The 24,326-nt window shown below is 35.6% G+C and overlaps 1 protein-coding gene across 1 annotated transcript in view; it reads left to right on the top strand.

Moving 5' to 3' along the window:
• Positions 1–23,916, top strand: part of SCYL2 (SCY1 like pseudokinase 2) — a 40,337-nt gene extending 16,421 nt beyond the window's left edge. The window contains exons 4-18 of the mRNA XM_052774366.1: positions 221–365; positions 964–1,113; positions 1,713–1,934; positions 2,811–2,927; positions 5,179–5,304; positions 6,767–6,943; positions 10,691–10,813; positions 12,084–12,197; positions 12,715–12,847; positions 13,948–14,066; positions 14,718–14,818; positions 15,573–15,639; positions 15,767–15,856; positions 16,977–17,096; positions 17,683–23,916. Coding sequence (XP_052630326.1) covers positions 221–365; positions 964–1,113; positions 1,713–1,934; positions 2,811–2,927; positions 5,179–5,304; positions 6,767–6,943; positions 10,691–10,813; positions 12,084–12,197; positions 12,715–12,847; positions 13,948–14,066; positions 14,718–14,818; positions 15,573–15,639; positions 15,767–15,856; positions 16,977–17,096; positions 17,683–18,333 — 2,455 coding nt within the window. The 3' untranslated portion in view covers positions 18,334–23,916. The remainder of the gene's footprint in view (positions 1–220; positions 366–963; positions 1,114–1,712; positions 1,935–2,810; positions 2,928–5,178; positions 5,305–6,766; positions 6,944–10,690; positions 10,814–12,083; positions 12,198–12,714; positions 12,848–13,947; positions 14,067–14,717; positions 14,819–15,572; positions 15,640–15,766; positions 15,857–16,976; positions 17,097–17,682) is intronic.
• The last annotated feature ends 410 nt before the right edge of the window (positions 23,917–24,326 follow it).

The following is a 24,326-nucleotide window of genomic DNA, read 5'->3' as shown; positions in this document are numbered from 1 at the left end:
GTAACTTAATTCTAATATTTTTGAATACTTCAGATATTTATATATTTCTCTTTAGTATTATATTACTTACAAGAATTCAAAAGCTGAAATACAACATGGTTTTAGGTAGCACCAAGTGCTCTGGTAATGTACAATATGATGTTTGTATGGTTCTTTATTCGCAGTCAAGAGATTTATTACATTTATTTACAAGAAATGTTTTTATGTATTTCCGCTACAGGGATTGCTTGGCATTTTGTACAGAACCAGTCTGTGCAAGTTTAGCTAATGTTCTTGGCAGCTGGGACAACCTACCTTCTCCTTTACCATCTGACATCAAAGAATACAAACTTTACGATGTGGAGACCAAATATGGTTTGCTTCAGGTATGACACAGGTTGTCCTTATAATTTTCATGTGCTTTTAGTATTAATGATTGTTTTATAAAGTTTGTAAACTGTCAAAGTTTTGTCTGCCTATATAGTATATCAAATAATTGGGAACTGAGAGGTGATAGTGCCCTGATTGCTGTAAGTGTAAGAGAGGATGAACACGGGAGTGTCTAAGTTGCTACTGGTTTTGCTTATTCTGACATGGAAAATATGAAATCAAATTAATTTTTATTTTTCATATGAATGTCTACACTACAGCTGTCTCTCCCATATGTGAATCTTTTCTTTACCTTCTGTGGAGGAACAGAAGCTCCCAGATTTTATTTCATGAATATGTTGATCAACTTTGAAAAGCATGTGTCCTTATGCTGTGGTAGTTAATCGGCATTAGTAATCTCATCTGCTGATTACTTATCTGTGTTTAGTTTTCTTCATACATAATTTTTAAGACATAGCCTAAAGTAGTGGTGAAAAATTGTTTCTTAGTTAACATAACAATTTAACCGTGACCACAGGAACAGAATTTTTGTAAATGTCTTAATAGAATATTTGGGGAAATATTTAACCTGAAATAATAATCTTTTATTAACAGGTTTCTGAAGGCTTGTCATTTTTGCATAGCAGTGTGAAAATGGTCCATGGAAATATTACTCCTGAAAATATAATTTTAAATAAGAGTGGAGCATGGAAAATTATGGGGTTTGATTTTTGTATTCAGTCAACAAATCCATCTGAACAGGAGGTAATAGATCTTTATCATCATTAAATTTCAAATTCAGATCTTTGTCTGAAACCAGTTTCATGACCTTGCCTTTCAGTACAGAGTCATTTATTTAATATTCACCTCTATATTTTGTTGGCAGGAAGTTTGAACATATGGCACAGGTCTGGGTTGAAGTGCTGCCTTTGGTTGTCACAGAAAAAGAGCCTGAGTTGGCTCAGTGGAGTCAAAATAGACTAGTGATGGTTTCAGACAGAGTCTGAAGCCTGTGCCACTTCTACTCACCTGCATGTTGGATGACATGCAAAGCTACCTAATTTAGTCTGTTGCACCCACTCAGTGCCTAGCTGCTACCTCCTAAAATGAATTCCCGTCATAGCTAGTTTCCCTCTTACAGCAGTACTTTGATTTTACATTACACTTCCCGACTCTAATATTCAGACTTCTGCTAATCACTCTATGCTGCAGACACAGATTCTTAACAGTTTTGCCTTACCCTGTTTCTGTTTCATTCATAATTGAATTTGAGTGAATTAATTATTTTTTGCTGCTTGAGTTTCTTATTTAAAATGTTCTTTAAAAATCCCTAATAAATGTACTTTCCTTTACTTCTTTTATAGCCAAAGTTCCCGTGTAAGGAATGGGATCCAAACTTACCATCCCTGTGTCTTCCAAATCCTGAATATCTGGCACCAGAATATATTCTCTCCGTGAGCTGTGAGACAGCCAGTGATATGTACTCTCTAGGTGCTGTTATGTATGCAGTGTTTAATAAAGGGAAACCAATTTTTGAGGTCAACAAGCAGGATATTTATAAAAGCTTTAGTAGACAGCTGGATCAGGTATTTGTTCTATTTGTGACTATTACTCATTGATTTTCATATTGGAAAAGTTACTGTTTTAAAATAGATGTAAATAATTAGAACACAATACCAGTGCTCCAACACAATCTGATAATGGTATCTCACCTTGCATGCTATCTTTGTAACAAGAAAAAAGAATCCTACGAAAATACGGGAAATAAAAATATGTGTAGAGAAGGTTACATGTACCAACTTCATAAACTACAGATTTCATTTTTCACCTGATTTTGCTGTAAACCTGTTGAATGCTGATCTTGTGGAATAAGTACTCCACCTGTTGGGGTGGATGATGTGAAACACAAGGCAGTAAATGACCTATGTAGGACCATTGAAGATGGCTGAGTTTAGAGTGATTTGATCACTTGACATTGCAATTAGTATCTACTCAGCTATCAGCTACTTCACATTTTTGTGGACTATGCATATTAACAGAAGACAGTTACTTGGATCAGCTGACATAATGTACGTTCATATGCAAGTTTCCTTTGTCGTAACTTCTTTGGGTGTCCATTGCCTTAGTTGTGTCTACTGTGTTTTGATGTGTGTAGACACCACCTCAGATAATAATGTGTACCTGTTTAAAAATACTGGGTTTGTGTTCTCTGATAACCCGAACATGATGAGAAGTTAGAAATAGGGGAATGTGACCTGAAGCAGGTAGGCTATTGGGAGACAGAAAGAAGACTGAGGGATCAGAAGCAGCAAATGGGTTTTAAAAGGGGAGAAGGGCGGGATATCAAAGGTGTGGGTAGAGAAACCATCAAGAGGACAAAGTATAGTCCTGTTGTATATTGGAAATAGTTATATGCAGGATTTTCTGACTTCATGGTGCATGTGCTTAAATTACTTACACAGCTGAGCCGTTTAAGCTCCAGTACTCTTCAGAATATACCAGAGGAGGTGCGTGAACATGTAAAGCTACTCTTAAATGTAGCTCCAGCAGTCAGACCAGACGCAGATCAAATGACTAAGGTCAGTTCATGGAAAATACAGTAGCCGTAGCAAAGAGGGAAAATAGTGTTTGATTTGTAGAAACAATAGAGCTATTTTAAAGTGTTTTCCTTATTAATCATTTTAGTTGAAATGTTAAATATTTTTTAACTATTTTGGAAATAATCATGTTAGCTGATGCCAAAAGTTGTCCTTATGCTGACCTTTATTAATATGGAAGAAGTGGGTGCTGAAACAGAATTTAGAATAGTCATTCAATGCAATGCTATTTTGTTGCTTTCCAGTACAGTTGGAATTATTTTCTATGCTGTTGTTTTTATACAATTAAGTCTTTAAAACTGTACTGGAAGGATTTTAAAGCCATAAAATGATAAAGGGCAGTAAATGTAAGGATTAACTTTTGGCTTATGATTTTTGGTGTATTCTTAAGTATGCAGAAGAATAGCTTAAAACGTATTTGGAGCTTACTTGCCATAATAAAGCAAAAATTAATTGCAAGTAGGATAATTTAAGTTTTAATTTGACAAACTCTTCCTCCGCTTTCCCATCCGAAAGTAGAACTTAAAAGCATGATTCTTCCTTTGTCTTATGGCCTATTTTCTCATATCTCATAGCCTTTCAGGTTCCTGCTTATAGATTTGCTTAGCTAAACAATTTTCTTCTTTTCCTGTCATGTAAAAAGATTGTATGCAGAGAGAAAAATCAGTGTCTTAACAGTTGGAAGAAACAGTGAGTGAAGAAGGGAGGGGGAGCAGGTAATGGTTCTGCCAACATATGTGCTGAAAGATGGGTAGTGAGGAAATTGGCAAATATTACTCAGGTATCAGCTCATTTGTCTGAAGGACTACAACAAACAGATCTGTAAATGGTTGTATTAAGCAGTATGGTTTTATAAAGATGTTAACTCTTTTTTACCATGTCTGCACTGCAGACTGAATTGTAGGGTAAAGATATTAGAGCTTCAGTTTTAAAAGCAGTTTGTTATGGCCAGCATGACATGAGCTAAAATGGAGCTTGACATGGGCAAGTTTACCTTGCTAGTTTCAACTAGTTTGTGTTAACCTGTGTAGAATTCCACGATCACATACATTTTGGTGTGTGATCTAGAAGACAGAACATAAGTTTACAGTGCAGACTAGCTTGAATTCTCTGCCAATAGATGCTTCTCTTCTGTATTGCCCTACTCCAATCTGCTTTTCTGATTCTTTTTTTCTTTATTGCCCTACTCTTACTGGCTTCTCTTTCTGCCTTACAGCAGAGCTTCTTCAAATGTTTTTATAGCCTTTCTTTTTGCACAAATTTCTGAACTGAAAACAAGTGTCCAAATAGACTGAGAGGCCATGCTTTGTCTTTAACTGTTGTGAGCCCATGAGGTTTGATATATCCCTCCCTAAAACTGAGAGCTAGCAGGAAGGAGGAATCTTACCCGTGCAAATTTTTGAATGCAGAACTTTTCATTCCAGTCTGTGTAGGTCTGGGATAGACACTCTTCTACTCTGTTTGTTCATCTGCTAATTGAAGGCTGAATATTTGGGGATGGATTTTTATATAAACAATCTTGTTATCATCATGCATTTTTATCAATCTTTCATTTACGATGAAGCAGCTCTGTCAGTATTAATATGATACACCATGGCTATAGATGAACTCCCCTGGTATTTTATTGGTGCCATCTTTATAAGTCTGCTCTGTGCATATGCATTGTTAGACAATACTTAAGATGGCCTGTGCCCTCTCTGCTGAAGTAATGCAAACATGGGAGATCATGTGAGAAATTATAGTGGACAGGATTTACAAGTGTGTCTGAACATTGCAGAGAAATTTATGTAATTACACATTTATTGCATATAAATGCTTGTTGATTCATTGTAAGTTTCCAGATCTGGATGGCCTAGTAGGTAATGCTTTGTTGTAATATTAAGTAGCATGATTATTCCTAGCAGAACTTTTAATCAAGGTTTTTACTTTTCATTCCATTTTTTGTAGACAAAAAATTATTTCACATACAGTAAGTTAACTAGGTGCATATAACATGCATGGGTTTCTTTAAAATGCTAGGAGAATTCCATCTTAATAATTAACTTTTATCTGTGAATATTATACTACTTAGTAATGTAAAAATGTACTTTTCTAATTGTTAGTTGCAGGCACATTGTTGTAAAGGTTTACTATAGTGCATTGAAAAGGTGAACAGATGATTATCTTTTGGAATCTTTGTAACAGTGTTAATGTTGTCTCCCTCCAGATCACAAGCTTTTAATCTTATTTTTAGATACCATTCTTCGATGATGTAGGAGCAATGACGCTTCAGTATTTTGATTCATTATTTCAAAGGGATAACCTTCAGAAATCACAGTTTTTTAAAGGCCTACCAAAGGTTCTGCCAAAACTACCTAAGGTATGTCTGTATGATGTCTTGAAACAGTTTAAAAATATGTGAACATCTGTTAACATTCTAAATCTTGTAATGCTGGATTTTGTGTAGCACTGTACCATAGCAGACTGCCATGAGACTGCCAGAATGGAGCAGTAGGAAAGAAGGGAAGATTAGAAAATAATTGGTGTGGAAATACTCCTCAGCTATCAATAATTCTTTAAATGGAACATGTCAAATTGTGCTATCAGTATGTGTAAGGCACCATCATTTGCATGTCCTCTTGTAGTTCATCCTGCTTTGAAAGGGAGTTGTCTTCCCTCCACTTACAAGGCTTTCCCTTTGTTTCCAGATTTTATCATAGCTCTTTGAAGTCATCTTGCCACCTTTTCTCCCAATAAGATTGCTTCAAGTTTTTTCATAGCAAGGCAGTACTTTAATGTTGAATGATGCAAAGCTTCCTTCCCTCAACAGACTAAGTGCTTTCTTGTGCTAGCAGTGCCCAGAAGCCTCAAAGGCAAATGTCTGTCATTACAGATTTCTTCTGTGTAGAGTTAGACACTATGTCTAGACTGACTCCTTTTCCTTTTGTGGTATTCTTTAATTTATATAAGGCATAATGCATATGTAATAGAAAAATAGTATTAGTTTAATACATAATAGAATAGCTGAGCTTCTCAACCATTGCGTTAAATTTCTTTATTTTTAATTCTGTTTTGAACTACACAGTGCAAAATTCAGACTTCATGTTTAATACTCTCTTCTTTTTAATTTAGTAATTTTTTCCTTTGATCAGAAATTGTTGATCCTTTGAATTTGGAAATAGATGGGATGTATTTCACCTAAGTTTAGACAGCCACTGACAGACCTAATCGCCTTTAGGGCATTCTTTTTTTTTTTTTTTTTTTGAAAGTATATTTTATGAGGGAAGGGACTGTGCCCTTGAACTGTGTATTTCTCTTTATTGACTTCAAAAGCATTTAAGGATGTCTAACTCTACAGTAGACATCCACAGTGTAAATACTTATTTCTTAGCAGAATCCCATTTAGGGAATGTACCTGGAGTTTTACAGGGAGGTATAGTAGGATTATGTGTTTGTTAAGTGAGTGATGGGGTATAGAAAAACTGATTATTTTCTGGGGGTGATAGGGTCTTTTTTAAGGGTCTTTTTTAAGAAAGCATATAGAATAAGGTTTTCATAATTCATGTATGTGGCTGAAAGTCCTATTTTCTGTACAGTTAATTGATTTTTGTTGACCTTTGCAGTTGTTACAGTCTCCAGTTATGTTTTGAGTGCAAACAGAGAAAAGTAAGCAAAGTAGCACAGTGTAAATTAGCTAGAGTATACTGTGAAAATAAGAGTTCAAAGTTGAAAATTGTCTGTCTGCTTTTTTGTAAATATAATACAAAAGCTGTTGAGCTGGCATGATAGTAACTTACTGCAATGCAGTACAATGTGATGCATTCTTGCTTTTTTTCTTTTAGCGTGTTATAATTCAGCGAATTTTGCCTTGCTTGACTTCTGAATTTGTGAATCCGGATATGGTACCCTTTGTCTTGCCTAATGTTCTCCTAATTGCTGAGGAATGCACCAAAGAAGAATATATCAGGCTTATTCTGCCTGATCTTGGTCCTGTTTTTAAGCAGCAAGAACCAATCCAGGTATGTTAATATTGTTCAGATTACAATTTTTCTCTTTGGTGTTTTTTCCCCTGAAAAATGACTAATTATTCTATTTCCCTTTTGCAGCTTCACACTGATTGCCCAGCCTGCTCTGTAGTTGTCCGGGCAGTCAGTCTTGATTCATACAAAATAGATTTTTTCCAGGAAATTCACAAGGCCTCTACCCCTGCTTTTTTAGATGGGTTTTCTGAGGGTATATTTGCATTTATAGATGAGATTAGATTAGCAAAAAAGGAAACATTTAATTTACCACTCAATTCTTATTTTTGGTTGGTTGTAGAAGGTATATTTGTAAGCATTTTATCACTTACCTAGCCTAACTGAGCAGGGTTGTACAGTACAACGTTTGCACATACTCTACCAGTAGCTGAACCTATGATTTTTTTCTTTTTTCTTGTATCCAGATTGCTGGCACTGGGATCATGGGGTGGAAAAGTTATAACTTTGGCACTTCTTAAAAGTGTTGTTTATTGATAATAATAAAATAGTATTTATTGGAGGGCTGTGCACAAATTTCTGAATTAGTTTCATTTTGACAAATGTATTGTGTAAGTAAAATATGCTTTTTTCTGTTGTTTACATGCATAAAAGTAGTAAGACATTATCATTACTGTAAAGGAGCAAAACATTTGCATCCTTTTGTCAACACCATGTGCATGATGATTCCTGAGAATTCTGTCACTAAGCTAGGCATTGTGCCTCCACAGATAAAAGGCAGCTATGCATTCCTACTAGCTCACCTTGTTTTACTGCAGGATGCTATTATTTCTCTGCAGAGCACTTAAGGGGCAAGATAAACACAGGAATGAACAAGAAGATCTTTTATTTCTGGGTTTCAGAAAACCGGATCAGAGAACTCTCATTATACTGCGGAGGGGGGGAAGGGGGACAGTTGTGTAACTGAGAATACCTCAGAAAATTAGAATTACTTAATGCTGTTTACTTTCGGTACACTGAGGCTTTATGTTAGCTTTGTTGTTGTTTTGAAAAAATTAAACCTCTAACCAACCAAAAGCCAGTGAACATCTTATTTGTGCCGTTTCATCCTAAAAGGTAACATTGTGTTTTGCTACCTTTAACATCAGATTTGTGAGACAATCCTCACAGCAAAAAGTTTGTCTCAAAGTTATATCTGGAGCATAATGGGCACAAAAGCTGTTTTATTTCTTGAGAAATGAGGGAAGCAAAATACAGACTTGGGGTCAGCTCATAAAGAGCAAGCTTTGCGAAGTTTTTCACTAGCTTTCTAGATACTACATATTAAATTCTTATGGTGATGTTTTTAATGCACACTAAGTACTAGATGGCTTTTTCTACCATTATTTCTGTGGTCTTTTTAGTATGGCAAAGTTTAAGTAATCTTGGACAGGTTTTCAAAGTTAATATACCAGCAATTTAGGAAAAAAAAAAAAAAAGGTTCAGGCTGCCAGAGGATTCAGTCAGAATTCTAGATCTGACTCTCTTTGTGCAAGGCAAAAACGTTCAGTTCCTGTGTGTTTGTAACTCATGGAGAGGGGCGGATGGGGAAAGTGCCAGTGTTTCTTCCAAACGCTCTCTCAAGATGTTTTAGATTTGTGTGAGGGGTCTGTTGCTTGGCTTTCATAGGCTACTTGAGCTAGGAAGTGAATGTATCATAGGGAAGCTGCTGTAATTCAGTATGAAGAAATTATTATCCAGTGTTCATAGTGTCTTTGTGTGAGGGAATTTATAATATGAAAATGGAATATTTATTTAAACCAGTCATCCACTTCGTACTCTGGGAGTTAGCGTGGAGTAACGGGTGTGCTGTAAATTAACATCCTAGCTTACTATGACATAGCTTCCCAGTGTAGACAAACCCTTAATTTATATCTAGGGGAATCTATAGAGAGTTAGCATATGATGTGCTGTGAATTCATATTCTAATTCAGAACACCAAAGCGTACCCTGACAAGTACCGGGCTCTGTATTAATGAATGAAGCACATCTTTAGCGTTATTGTTTAGAGTGCAACTGCTGCTGCTTGCTTATTAGCTGGTGCATGTGAATCTGTGACTGTTAAAATCTTAGTTTCTACTTAGATAGATAGAAAGTATCAAATATGACCTTAGAAAGCTAAAAATAAAAGGGGTTCATTGGAACAGCATGAACCACTTTCTAGTTAAAGACGGTAGAGAGAGATATCAAAAGCGATTCAGCTTTATGTTATCTTAGTTGAAAAGCATTGACAACCCGTGGAAAACAGCTGAACTGCTTCTGTGAAATCTAAATGACTATATAGTACCACGTTTAACTTAAAAGCAGTCTGTTACATGTTCAAATGTCTGGTTCTTACTTCAAAGGAGCTTTTCTAGTTGTTAAATAACAGGTTTCATTCATGTCCTTTTCAAATTTGCAGGAATAATCAGACTATCCTCCAAAACTATACATTTAACTAACATAGAAAATGTCATGTCACAGTATTACAGGGTTGCTACATGAGAGAAGAACAGTGTTATGAGCGCATGTAGGTTTGAAAAAGCCAAGTTTAGGACAAATAAAAATTCCTTATTCAAGAATAATTGTAAAATCTTAACTTTAGAACTGATCTGGTCCATCTCACCCTATTCTCCCAAATTTGGGGATATTGCATCAGAATTAATGTTCATGGAATGATTGAGTGAGTATGTGTGTGTATGTGTACAGTTTAGGTAATTATAAATATACAATAAGCAAACACACATTAGCTGCAGTTTAAAAGAATTTCTTTTTCTTCCCTGTAAAGGAAAGCAAATGAAAGGGGGAAACTTTTAATGTGGTCTTGGTACACTTTTACTTCTACACTTTGATGCTTCTGTTTATTTGACATAGAAGCATGAAATCTTTTCCTCCTATTAAATACTTGGCTTTTTATTATTAATGTGGTACCATTCACCACGATTTATCCACCTAGACTAACCTATTTTCTAAAAGGAGTCTAGATAGCGATGGATAGTCAGAGTCACCTGTAGCACGTTGTCTCACCTATCTGAGATGAGACATGAGTCTTAAGAGTTACATCACGCTCTGTATTGGAGACTAAGCCTGGATGAGTAAGTTAGAATAGCAGCTAACTTTTAGATGGCTAAGCCTAAGCAAGGTGAATCCAATATGTAAATATGCTATTCTAGTGTTGCTTTTTAGGTTAACGTGATGTGAATTTTTTTGTTTGGGATTTGTCATTTTATGATACACAATTTCCCTGTGAAATAGAATAAAGGTATTTTGTGTCCATATAGTAGCTGTAACGTTCTTTTCATTGCGTCCCTATTTTGATTCTAGATACAGGTGGAATACCGCTTTTATATGTGAAGTTGTGATCAAATGCTTTGAGGGGACAGCATTTGAGCCATAGTTTTTTGAAAGTTTAGCTTTTTCAAGAGGATGTGTGTATAAAGATTTTCTGTGGGTGGATTTTAACAAAAGACCATGTTGTAAATAGAAACAAGAATTCCTTCCGTAGCCGTTATGATTTCTTATTCCAGAAGGATTAGTCTAGAACATGCATATTTTGTTTGATTTGTATTTGCTGTTTTTAAAATGCAATAATATGTCAAAGTGTTTTTTGTCTTCCATGCCTTCAGGCAAGCAACATGGTAAGTGATCACATTTACTGAGTTACAAGAAAACTTCTGAAGTTTTTGTGATATGATACAACACACTTTAAATTTTAAGTATGTGTTTCTGGAGTTAAAACTTTTGGCTTCTGAATTGTCTTTCTTTTAATAGATCTTGTTGATCTTCCTGCAAAAAATGGACTTGCTTCTAACCAAAACTCCACCAGATGAAATAAAGAACAGTGTTCTACCAATGGTTTATAGAGCCTTGGAAGCACCTTCAATTCAGATCCAGGTATAGTAACTGCAGCCTTTATTTAAAACAATTTTTTTCTCTTTTCTTTAAGCTGATGTGCCAGCTTTTTGTATACTCATGTGTGTGTTTACTTGAAAAAAAAAAGCTAAAGCCGAGCAATAATCCTGAATGTTGAAAGAGAGTAATGTTTTATTAAAGAAAACTTGTTTTAGTAAAATGAAATTTAGTTCCCTTATTTTCCAGGGAATAACCACTTGACTGTTGTTCTACTGCTCTTATCCTAAATTCCTACTAGCCACGATAGAAAGAAGTAGGATGTGCATTTATACTACATTGCCTGTGCAGCAGAAAGTATGCAGGCATGCATGCTCTTACCAGTCAATGAGAGGTGGCTTATTCTGAGGTCCTACTGGTAAGAACATGCGTGCTGACCTTGGAAGACCTGATTTGCTGTAAAATCATATTAATATACCTTCTGGTGACATTTTTATGTACCCATATTTTAATTTTTCTCTTTATGCTTTCTCTACCTTTCTAAGGTTCTTTTTTTTAAAAACATTCTTCTACTGGAATTAAATTCCAGTTACCCAAAGGCATTCAAGAGTGGGAGGGGGAGATACACAAACAAAATATTTCTTAAAGAAGGATTTGGATAATGAGATGTGGCTTTTACCTTTGCAAAGCCTTTGCAATATTATGGAGAAAGGGTTTTGTTTCTAAATACCTGGCGTGAGTCTTTTCTGCATTAGTAGTTTGGTTACTCAGGTATTTATTTGCAGCATATACTTAATACTGCTGTCTCTCATTTTTTTGAGATTGGTCTGAAATTGGGTATTTTTTTTTTCTCTATTGCTTAAGTATATTTACTCTAGATATGCTCCTTTATCTTTCAGCTTATTATGCTGCTGCAGTGTTGTTGATAGTACTCATTCAAATTTGCTTGACTTATGTAGGAAAATGTTAAAGTTCAATGTAATAAAAGCAGGTTTTTATTTAAAGGTGTTTTGTGAAAATGTAAGATATTCTTGTTATCCAAATATTTTACTATAAATTTATGAATACTCTTTTTTAAATCTATTTTCCAACGTTCTATATACATATCATGATGCTTTATTATTCTGGCTATTTTTAAGTGAGTCTGATAGATTAAGGTCAGCTTAGTTGAACATGATATTTCCTTAAATATTTCCTTAAAAGGAAAGCTTAAGAAGACATTTTAAACTAATTTTGATCTTGAGTAATATTAGTACTAATTTTATAATAAACTTGCATGTTTCTTTTTAAACTTATGCAGAATTTTTTTTTATAGGAGCTTTGCCTAAATATAATTCCTACGTTTGCCAATTTGATAGATTACCCATCAATGAAAAATTCATTAATTCCAAGAATTAAAAATGCATGTTTGCAAACTTCCTCTCTTGCTGTAAGTATCCTAATAATTTTATCTGTCACTTCTCAGAAGATGTTGTTACCTTTAATTACTTTGGCTTTTCTGCTGTTGTGTCTTTAAAGTAAAGCCCATCAGCTTTGTTGCTGATGAAAACAGAGCCCAAAAAGCTCTGTTTTCTTTTTGAGGTTTTTTTTTTTACTTTCTACAAATACAAAAGCACTGTTTACTTTTTCACTCTAACAATTTTTAAAGTTGTTAACAACTTATTGTGTTAATAATACTGTAAAAATTCTTGAAGTGTATTCCACAATAATGTATGTTAACAGTGTTTGTCATGCAGAAAAGCCAAGGCTTTGTGAGCAGTGTGTAACTATATGTATTTTCCTTTTATGACACAAAAGAGGTTTTTTAACTTGTCTTGAATTTTCAGATATGAAGGTTGTAGTTTCAGTAGCGCCTGTTTTCTTCTAAGTATGAGTTCTGTAAGCGTTTTTTTTCCTTAGGCAAAAATATAGTAAACAGTTTGTTTAATTCTTATCATACTTCACAGGTCCGGGTAAACTCACTAGTGTGCTTAGGCAAGATTTTGGAGTACTTGGATAAATGGTTTGTGCTTGATGATATTTTGCCCTTCCTACAACAAATTCCATCCAAGGAACCTGCAGTGCTAATGGGAATTTTAGGTAATTAATACTTTCAACTTTCTCCTCTTTTGTGCTTTGATGTTGTAAATATGAAAGCTTTCTATATTATCATTGATAATGTTTACATAGGGTATCGCTAAAATGACTGCTAAAACCTTCCTGTAAGTATGCCCCTGTTTAGTTACCTTATGTATTGCGGGTACTTCCAAACACTAGTACATGTATTTGTAGTCTTCAAGACCCAATGCAGTTCTGAGTACTCATTGCAGTTCTTGGGCAGTGACACTTTCATGGACTGTATGGTCCATGCAGCCAGAGAGGCTGTTTTCCTTGAAAGAGTATATGGTCTGTCTTCTTTCAGATGCTGCTGGAGGTTTTAAGATGTTACTATTGCCTTCTCTTACCACTCTTGCATGTCAGATAATATAAATGATTGTACACAAATCTACTGCTCTTCACTGCAGGTTTTGTTAGACTCATTTTGTTGGACATGTAAGCAAACACGGCTGCCTTTGCACTGAAATAGAGCGTAGTCTGGGTGAGGTTTCACAAAATAGTTGACAAACCCTAATGGCTTGTTACTTCTGGAAGGGGAAGCCTCACTCCCAGTTGTGCTTTCCTTGTGCCACTCTGGTGCTTGCCTAACTCAGGATGTGTGTTTTTAACAACTGGAATGGGCTCAAGGAGACCAGATGACCAGAGTCAGTGCCAAGAGGTGTGACTGCGTGGCCAAGTCTGGAAGACAGTGGCCATTTCTCTTACAACAAAGTAGTAGACAGAAGACCATTTGTAACAACAAGCTGAGCTGTACTGGCAGCAGCCCCCATTAAACACTGTAATAATATGTGATGGTAGCATTATTTTGATTTGCTCAAAATCAGCAAGAGAGCATCTATCAGTACAAATTTAAAGCTGCCCGTTTCCCTTAATCCTTGCAGCGCTGACTTGTATTTGCTGTCTGAGAATGAGGGACAGTACCTCTTTTACTTCAGTTGTATTACTCCTGAATTCTATGTGGATACAGTGGATAAGTGAACCCTAGTTTGGAATTGATGGGCTGAAATCAATTTTATATACTTGGGCTACTTTGTTCACACCGTTTACTAAACAATTTTTGCTATTTTGATGTTTTATGTCAGGTATTTACAAATGTACATTTACTCATAAGAAGCTGGGAATTACCAAAGAACAGCTTGCAGGAAAAGTATTGCCCCATCTGATTCCTCTTAGTATTGAGAATAATCTTAATCTCAATCAGGTAGGAACATGACTATGTTGCATGCTTTTATTTGATAAATTGGCAGAAAATAGATTTAAACTGTTGTCAGAGAAAAATTCATACACTACTGTATGTTTCTGTCTGTTGTAAAAGCAAACAAACAAAACCAAAAAACCTGCCAGTATTACTGTATTTGCGTGTTTAAAGCTTGTTATTTTTCAGTGGATTTAACTTATCTAGTATAAAATTTCAAAATTAATACTATCACCTTCCAAATATCCTGCAAAAGCAGTTAGCCACTAACATAATTACAATGCAGATTAAAAGCTAAAGTACAACTTAATGTTTCTCCCTTGCTCTTGTTTGTAAATGTTGCAGATAATGTAGGAGTGCAATCATAGGAATTTTTTTGAAAATTAATCTGGTAATATTCATCTGTGGGTTTTTTGTCTGGGTTGCCCCACTGTTTGGGCGGTTTTTTGCAATACATACTTTTCACTGTTTTGAGTTACACTCTGCTTGTAGTTGGGTATCTAATGGAAGATACAAAGGTGGATTATAAATTATTTTAAAATGTGCAGTTTATCTGAGACTGTGTATTGTAAGTTTGATGAGATATTGCCTTTTAAGTTATACATGTCTGAATTCCATCACTGCAAAATCCAGACTTCTTGTATATTTCTTTTACAGTTCAATTCTTTTATTTGTGTTATAAAAGATATGCTTAATAGATTGGAGGCAGAACATAAAACAAAACTGGAGCAACTTCATGTCATGCAAGAGCAACAGAAGTAAGTGTTTATTTACATGTGTATTAGGGAAGGAACAAGTGAGCAGAGATAAATTTCAGTTAATTTTTTAGCAAATGAGAGAAAACTCTAGCCATAGCAATAAAAAATCTAGGTAATTCTTACTTCAGTAGTTGAGAATTACCTCAGATAAGCACAGTTGTCAGCTAAGATTTATTAGTCCTAGAATGATAATAGTATTGTGATGTCAATAGTTTTATAGAATAAAATCCTTTTATACAGTTCAGTCACAGTTTATTATTTTGAGTCAATAATTTTTAATTAATTCATTAAATGTAAAAGTTCATACTGAGCTCCACTAGTACAGTTTATGTCTTGCTTCTGTATGCTAAGTTGCTTTTCTGTAGTTATTGAGAACATTCACCATACTGGAGAAACATAAACATTGCAGCCTTTTAGAAGGCAGTGATACTTGAAGATATTTAGAGCTATTTTATGGAGTCTGATACGAGGTGAGATTTCTGAGTCAAATTAACTTGGGCCACCCAAAGTCTGTGTCACCCCGTTCAGAAGGAGGAACTAAGACCGTGTGAAATGATCATTAGGAAATCTTTACAATTTAGAATATTAACATTTTCCAGTCTCCTGCAAGCGTTATGTAAAAATGGCAGTGCTCTCAAAATGCAATTTTTTGGTATTATTTAAATGCAGAAGAATAATCTGCATTGCTGAGTTAGTGTTGTGGATGTGACTGCAAAGTTACCTTTTTGTAAAATGTATACTCTGCATTATATAGATCTTTGGATATTGCTAACCAAATGAGTGTGTCTGAAGAGGCAAGATCTAGTAGTACAAGTAATCAGGTAAGCAACAATATTTTATTGCGTTACATATAGAAATTTTAAATTTAAAATTACTTAGCCAATATTTATGTTATGTTAAATTAGAACATTTCAAATAACTAAGTTTTGTTTCTGTGAACTTAAACAGATTGACAAGGTGTTCAATACTAGTGGAACTGACCTTCTAACTAGTGCATCTGATAGTAAAGAGAATGAGATGTCATCAAAACAGAAAAAGGTGTGTTTTACTTTGTTTTGGAATCCTGTTACATCTGTCTGTTTAATACAAGGCTGATACTGTTGCGTAAAAAGAGTATGTGTAAATATTTACCATATTTAAAGCTTTAAAAGAAAAACTAACTGCTTTTGTGTAGCACAGCACCATATATAGTCACGTGTGAAGGTCCACTGGAAAATGTTCAAATCATATCCTTGAATTTCTGTGAAAGCCTTTGCTTGAAAATAGCTTTGCACAAAGTAGGCAGCATTAGGATTATAAATTTTTGGTCATTTTCTTTCTCCTTAATTATAGATTTCAACGAAACTGAAATTTCAGCAGTGGATTTAGATAGGAAAATCAAAATAGGCAACTTTATGATAAGATCACAAACAGAGAAGACACTAAGATGCAGAATTTCACGTAGTAGCAGAGACTAACATTTACCTTACAATTCAAAGTTAAGTGAAAATGAACAGTCAATATGGGGATGAATACAAAAGCAAAGAAAAAGCATGACATGACAGAGAATATTAAACATAAGTATAAACTATTGTAAAATTCTTTTCATACTATTAGTTATGTAAATGGCTCCCCAGAATCTATACATTTTATCATTTCCATTTCTAGTTATCTGAACCCTCTCACTAATTTTAGACTAAGGGGGAATGATTTTATGATTTTATCCTTCATCGTTAACAAAAGTAGAGTTAAAATCCTGAAAAGCCTCTTAAGCAATCTTAGAATAAAATTCCCTTTCCAACTCCATGGTCAGTTGCAGTTCTGTATCAAGTGCCAGTTGGTAACCATATAAAAACAAAAACTGTGAAGAACACTTTTTCTTATGCCCAACATTAAGAAGACAAAGCTAAAATAGTTTTGTTGTGATGCCTCTTTATTTGACATCTGCTCAAATTTCTCATTATGCTACTTAATATTGTATTTATTTGCTTTAAGTACTTTTTTAGCAATATGATAAATCTTATAATAGATTTCGTGCTTATCCACTTTCCCTTTTGTGAAATAATATGTATTGTTCTATCACATATTATTGAAATGGCAGTGCTGTTTATGAAATAAAAATATCAATGTAAGAATACCCATTCTGTGCAACTTAGTGTCAGTACTTTCCCTTTTAAAGGCATCACTTACACTTGAAGAGAAGCAAAAGTTAGCTAAAGAACAAGAACAGGCACAGAAACTGAAAAGCCAGCAACCTCTCAAGCCACAAGCAACTGCAATAACACCTCCAGTGAAGCAGGTGAGAAAGAACAAACTACTGCAGTGTTTCCATTGGAGCTGTGGTGCTTTTTCCTTTCAAGTCTGTATGCATTTAGCATGTTTTTCTCCTGTGAATCACCTTTATTTTCACTAGTAGTACAATGGCACAGCTGAGAAAAACTAAAATAAATTTTGATCTGCCTTCCATTTGCATCATTAGCAATATTTCCCACTTTCTAAATTGCAGGAGTGTCCAAAGGAATAATTATTATTGGAAGGCCATTGTTCTAGATAAGGAAAAAACACATATTAAAAAAGGGGTTTGCTCTGAAGAGTTTATTAACTAAATATATAAAGGGCTTGGGGATACGAATGGGGCATGTAAGCAAATGTCACAGTAGTACTTAGTGTATTGTCTTAGCTGTCAAAGCTGCATAACGATTAGTTCTAAGTAGCAAAGAATGAAAATGACCTAATTGCTTTTGTGTATAATTACATTTCATGCCCAATTCCATGCATTAAATTCTAATTTCTGAAAAATGAATGCCACTTCTGCAGGAGCGATGATAAAGACTGCTCGTGTTTGTACAGGAAAAGCGTTTAACTGCATTTTATGTATTTTGCAGACAAAAGACTTGACAGATACCTTGATAGATAATATGTCATCTTTGACTAGCCATTCTATCAACAAAGCTAAAGTTGCATCTTCAAACAGCTTCTCTTCTGTCCCTTCTATGGGTGTTGGAATGGGATTTTCATCACCTATTGACAACACAAAGAGAAATATAACAAACGGACTAAATCCGACTATGGGTTTCCAGACTGCTGGATTCAGTATGGGAGCTGGTCCCACCACTCAGAATTTCTTCAGTGGTCCAAGTGCAACAGGAACAACCAAGATGAACATTGTACCAACTGCCAATATGCCAAATTACAGTCCTATGAATGCTGCATCTGCGATGTCTCCACTGACGCAACAAAACAGACCCCCAGATATGTCTGCTTTAGATAATCTTTTTGGTCCTCAAAAACCCAAAGTTAGTATGAAACAGTTGGCTCAACAGAAATCAAGCCAGTGGGTTAATCAGTTTGTACCCCCACAAGGGTCCCCAAGTGCGAGCAGTTCAGTCTTGGGACCTCAGATGAACATGATAGGACAGCCTGGCTTTGGTATACAGGGTAATCCTTTCTTTGCTCCTCAGAACTTTGCACAACCGGCGAACACAATGACAAACAGCAGCTCAGCTAGTAATGACTTAAAAGATCTTTTTGGGTAAAATGTTTTCTTCTTTTAAAGATGGATGAAATTTGGATCATGGGTAAGCTGATTAACATCTTTTTTTGATTAGTAAAAGCATGACTTGGGGAAACTTTCAGCCCAGCAGAGTAAAGACTTTTGCACTGGAAAAAAGACTTGATTTTGCATTCACCTGATACTGCAGTGGAATTGCGTAAGTGCAAAGTCATCTTACATGCTAAAGATTTCCTGTCTCTTTACCGAACATCAGAGCACTGAAGGTAGGATGCGTATGCTCAATCAAAAAAGAAGCAGCTAAGTATTTCAAAATTATGCAGAAGTGTACTCAATCAACTTCTATGAAATTTCCTACAAAATTTTGTTTCTTAAGTTGAACAAAAATGCTTAGGGGGTAGTAACACTAGTGAATGCAATCCTGCAGGCCAGTCCTTTCAGTGTCTGCTAAATTCTTACTGATGATTTGTGTTGCATGAATTTGGCACAAACTGTCATTTTGCCATATGACAGTTTGCAAAAAGTAAATTCTTAAGCTGCCTCAAGAAGTTTTGTTAGCCACGTTACATAGAAAGATCTTTAACCAGTAACTGTGTAAGAGGCTAAGAAGAGAAAGTATTTTGTATCTCTTTTCTTATAAGGTGATTAAGGTGGTAGTAAACTACAAGAAGATTCAGGAGGCATAAGAAGTTGTTTTAAAATTTGGTGCAAGTTTGGGACAGGGTAAGAACACTGCTCCAATGGTCATGCTGGCTTACAACCTGTTTTGTAATGCCAGATCCTTGTTACCAGCCCCACAGCAAAAGCAACATACCACTTAAGCAGGATTTTAAAATACTTGTGGTGACTTGATCACATCTATTATATATTCCAGTGTTTTGGCTAATTTGATACTGCTTCTAACTGGTGTGAAAAAAGACTATGAGTAGTTATGGAACCTCCTAAAAAGAATGTTCTCTGTAAAATTCAGATGTGACTGCCCCAACTGTGTAACTAAGCAGTTCAGTGTAACTAAACATACACTGTTTAGTTACACAGAAATATCTTGAATTACTTCATAGTTTTTGGCTCCGTTGAGAAGATGGAAAAGGATTGCCTCATGCAAGTTGCACATGGTTGTGTGAAAAAGCAGACTGCCGTAAATTGCCTTGACTAGAATAAACTATTTAATTTTAGTTTTGTTTTAACTTACGTCCTTATGAAGGATAGATTAATATGAAACAAGATCTCAATTACAGATTTGTAAGCTCTAGAATATATGGTAAATACACAGGTATTTCAGATCCTTTTTATTGTATTACTCCAAATTTAATAAAGCTCTCCGGAAAACCAAACAGTGGTTTCTACTACTTCCCAGAAGGTGTATGTTCAGCTTGCCCATGATAGAATCTGCTCTGTCAGATACTACTGTTGGGTTTTAACTTTTTCTTTCCTAGGAATTTCAAGAGCTTTCTTACGTACTATTTTGAAGACTATAGCTGGCTATTTTGAGAAGGAAAGAACTAGTTACCTTTTTTATGGAAAGCCTACATGCTTTATTTTTCAAAGCCTTTCACTGAAGAAATTGTTCTTTCATTTGCTGCTTAAGAAACCAAAGGGCCTTATGCTGTAAATGTGACTTGTATTTTGTTATATTTCCACGGTTCTAAGCGGTAATAGCATTAAGCATATTTCTTAAAGAATTGTTTATGTATTATAGCTGCTGCCTTAGTCCTATTATTTTAAGATACCTGGGACCAGTGAAATTGTGGTTTAGAAAACAATACCTAACACATTGTGATGCTTATGTGCTGTTAATATTCATGGTAAACATTGTAGGTTATGTTAAGATATCTGTGTAAACTTAAGACAATACTAGAACTGTTAAACTGTTTAAGTTCATTTACAGTTACTAGTACTCTATACTCTCAATCACACTAATGTCTTCTTTTGTGTCAACTTTTGAAAGCTACATTTTGTTAGGGTAACTTAAGGCAAGCCTTTGAAGAATTACTTGAATCTGTATTCCCCTAAATTATTTGGAAATATAAAAAATGACATCTCTTAGGACTCTACAATGTATTAAATTAATACATCCGTGGTAAAGGCCGTCTTAAATGTCAGTGTCCTGATCTGGGGTTTCAGTCCCTGATCCCCCTGGAGTGGGGGCTTTTCAGAACTGGATATTAATTTAACATATTGGAGGGAAAACTAAATGAAAAAAATTGATCAGATTTTATATGGTAGACATTCTAAACTGTGGGGGTTGGGGTATGTGCTTTTGGCATGGGCTATCTGAGAATATTATCTCATTTGTAAGAACAAAGTCAAAAAAATCCTGCAAGTTCAAATTAAGAGAGGCTTTTCTATGCAGTGGTAATGTGATGGAATAAGATCTTTATCTGGCTCAAGTAATACGATTTCTTTTTCTACTTATATTTGAGAACATAATTTTGATTTCTCGTTTGCTGCAATTTTCAGAATGACGAGAGTAGAAGAATAACGACAAAGAATACTGAAAAGGGTGCTGATGAAAGTTACAACAAAATTTTCTAGTTATTTAAAAATAAAAAAGAAGTGACTTCAGTTAAAATGAGAGGGTCAAATCCTTCTTCCTTGTAGATGCTTCCTGCTTAGTGTGTCAGGAAAATGGCTGTGTGTGAAGTTCCCTAATTATTTCTTCTTAACTTAAAGGAAAGAGGAGTTGCAAGAGCTAAGTCACCCTAAGGCCATGTGCCACTTGGCTCCTGCTACAACAGTTTTTCTTTAGGAAGCCTTGTCCAGCTATCTCTCCACTTACAAGTCATCATTGTGAGGCCCTGCACGAGGCTGGAAGACTCACGTTGTGGCCAGAGTGAATAGCATCGTTTGAGAGCAACAGGGGTACTTCACATCCAAGTTGTTTGCGAAGGAGTGAGAGGAAGGGACAGTGTTACAAAATGTGGGCATTCCAGGGACCTTCTGTTTCTGGACTTGGATGGAGAGCGGCGTTATATCTAGCTTGGCCTGAAGCAGAGGGACTGTCTAGCCCTAATACAAAACAAAATGGAGAATGCAGGTTTGAAATTGATATCTGATTAAGAAATTGCAAATTCTGTTACTGATAAAGTAACCTAAGTTCTTTTTACAATGCCTTGAACAATACTATAAATTACACAAAATTTCTGCCCTTTGCAGTCAGCCTAATTTAAAGGAAAAAATGTGGAAGCCTGTCAGGTCATATCACCGCCTTACAGCCTCCACCCTGTGCACCTTCTGTGCTCGCCCACTGTGAGCAGATCTTCATTCCACTGTGGAAATGAGAGCAGGGTCTGGGCTGAACTGCCCAGCCCACCTGGCTTACTTCACATTCATTTGTAAAGGAGAGGTAAAGATAAGGGAGTAAGTTCCTATTCTTTAATTGGTTTATCTATATTATGTTTGCTACAGAAGGAGAAAAGAAGTGGAATTAGCTGCATCTTAAGTATAAGCATCAGTTGTGCTTTGGCTGCTCTGGTGTTTGCTAAATGAACGTGTCTGCACCAAGACAGTGGTGTTTTCCATGTTAGGACTGTTGGTTCCATTTGGTTTTAAGTATGAAAGTCTCTGAAGCATTCTCTGCAAACTCAGTCTTGGAAAACAGACTAATCTTGCTAGATAGAAGGAATGTATTAAAGAGGCTTGAAAAACCTTCTCTGCTGGGTCTGATGGAGAGGAACCTTGAAACTACTGATTTACAGATTAGATTAGGAGCCCCTCGGTCTGCCTCTCTCAAGAGGAGAGAAACAGGGAGTGAAATGGCACAAGTGTCATTTCAAGGAGGGAGGAGGGAGCAGATTTTCTGCTCCTTTTCATCACACAAGTGGTGTGAATAAGGCACAGAACAGCCTGTGGAACCTGCTCATGCAGGAGGACAGCAGTAGCAGAGGAGTCTTTTGAAAGGTAAAGGAGCCCACCAATTATTTGGGAGATGGGGAGAGAAATTTTACTGGGAACATGAGTAGAATGCCCTAGTTTGTTTTAAGGAAGATACTATGTCTTCCTCTCTCCATGGTGATGTGAATTAGAAATGTTGTAGAGAAGCTGTGGCCTTACAGGTCTGCACAGAGGCTGAGTACCCCAAGTAAAAGGCTGAATTTTTGGATGTATAGGTGCACAACATTTCAAGCCTTATTATTTAAAACTTTACTTTTGCGTTAAGTTTTGTCTTTTTAGCAGCACCTGATTCACATTTATGTGGAACTTTAACAAATACCCCAATGGCCTTTTAAAGTAAGAAAAATATGTGTTAACTTTTGTATTATATCCCCTGTTATAATGTTATCTATGTCTGTAGATAGATAAGTAAGTGTGTGTATAGATTACAGGATTTTAGATTTTTCAGTTCAATTGCACCAAAAGAGCAATGAATAAATGAGAAGTTAGATTTGAGTCAAATTCCACAAGGCTTCCATACAGGCTAACAATTATATGATACTTTTGTTGTCTATTATAAATTTACATGCTTAGTCTGCCTACATCTACGTGACTTGAGCAGAAAAGGAAAGTTTTTAAAACAAGTTTATGAACACTGGATCTCTCATTGCAGATGAAGTTTTTGGACTTTAGAGTGAACTTTGTTTATTGATTAGGAGTTTTTTATTGGGGGTGGGTGGGATAGCGCTGATTTGTGCCATTTCCAGTGAAAGAAATATGGGGAGGGGGAGTACAGAAAAAATACCCTGTTGTATATGTGACCCTTTTTTGTTCTTTGTTAAGAGATATGCTGCATTTTATATACTCATTGTGAACTATTACTCTGAAATAGCTGTGAGGGAAACCTGTCTGGAGAACTTCAGCTGAGTTAGCTGATTTTCAAGTGAGGTTCTGCCTTGTACCTTACTTTCCACTAGGTTTTGACTGCTTTACAAGGAGATTACACAAGGCAGTAAAACCTTGGATTCATACACCAAATCCCCTTGCCTTCCAGGCCTCACATTTGTATCAACAGAACAAATAAGCCCCTGAAATTGTATTGTCTTTAAGTTCTCTGAAACAGTTCTAACTGCTGTACAGATTTCTGAGATGAAGTTGTAAATCAAAATGTGTTATAGTGAACTCAGGCCTTGTGCAAAATATTTAATACTTGTTTATTTGTCTAATCGTACAGTCTCTGTACTAGTGGCGGTTTTATGTTTTGATTGTAAAATATTAAAATTCTCATGAGATTTATAAAGTGATGTTACTGTAGTGTCAGCTGTGATTCATAAATAGAACTGTCATAGCATGGCATTAGTGTATATCCGGTTTATTGGACAGCTCTTCAAAACCAAATTTATTCTTCTATCAGCTTTTAGATCAGTTACTTAAAAAATATGTAAAAGGTACAGTGACAGTTTTGAGAAATTCATATCACTTTGTACTCTGAATGAGGTTGCCTATAGAAATAAATGAACTTTTCGTATTTTCATGTTGGAAGATATTTTTATTTAAAATTTCCGTAAAATCAACTTACGTAGAAAACTTTATCACTCTGTATATTTTGTTTGAAATGCATTTTATCCCACGTAATTTTGAGCTCATTTCTTAGAGTGGTTGCTGTCCAGACATTTGTAAAATGTGATCACATATTGCCTTCATGCAAAGAATAAAAGTCCTGGGGAAAAACTGACGCATTAGATGTCTCTAAAATTAGCATTTACTTTTCCTGAAAGCACACCCAGCCGTGTCAGAATCTGGGGTTCTGATGCCCCACAGTGGTCTCAGTTTATATTTTCACTGCTCGTTTACCCAGAAACCAGCCCTTTCTCTAAACCTGGGTTTCAAGATACACTGCTTTGTCAGGCTTGGAGTTTGCCAGCACTCTGAAGGAAGCTAGTTCTCAGCTTTTTGTCTGGTATAAATTGATCAAGTATGAGACATCTGAGGTCTGATCTGCTGAGAAGCATCATTGTTGGCTGGACGTGGTATGGGAGGACAGAGTAAAGGAAGAAAGAGATGGATTAGGTGGAAGTGGAAAGGTAGCGTCAGGTGGCTCCGATGCCCTCTTCATTTTCATTTGCTGAGGATGACAGCATCCCC

This window comes from Harpia harpyja, chromosome 23 (genome assembly GCF_026419915.1).
Source record: "Harpia harpyja isolate bHarHar1 chromosome 23, bHarHar1 primary haplotype, whole genome shotgun sequence".
Classification (NCBI taxonomy): domain Eukaryota; kingdom Metazoa; phylum Chordata; class Aves; order Accipitriformes; family Accipitridae; genus Harpia; species Harpia harpyja.
This window is presented reverse-complemented; position numbering and strand designations above follow the sequence as displayed.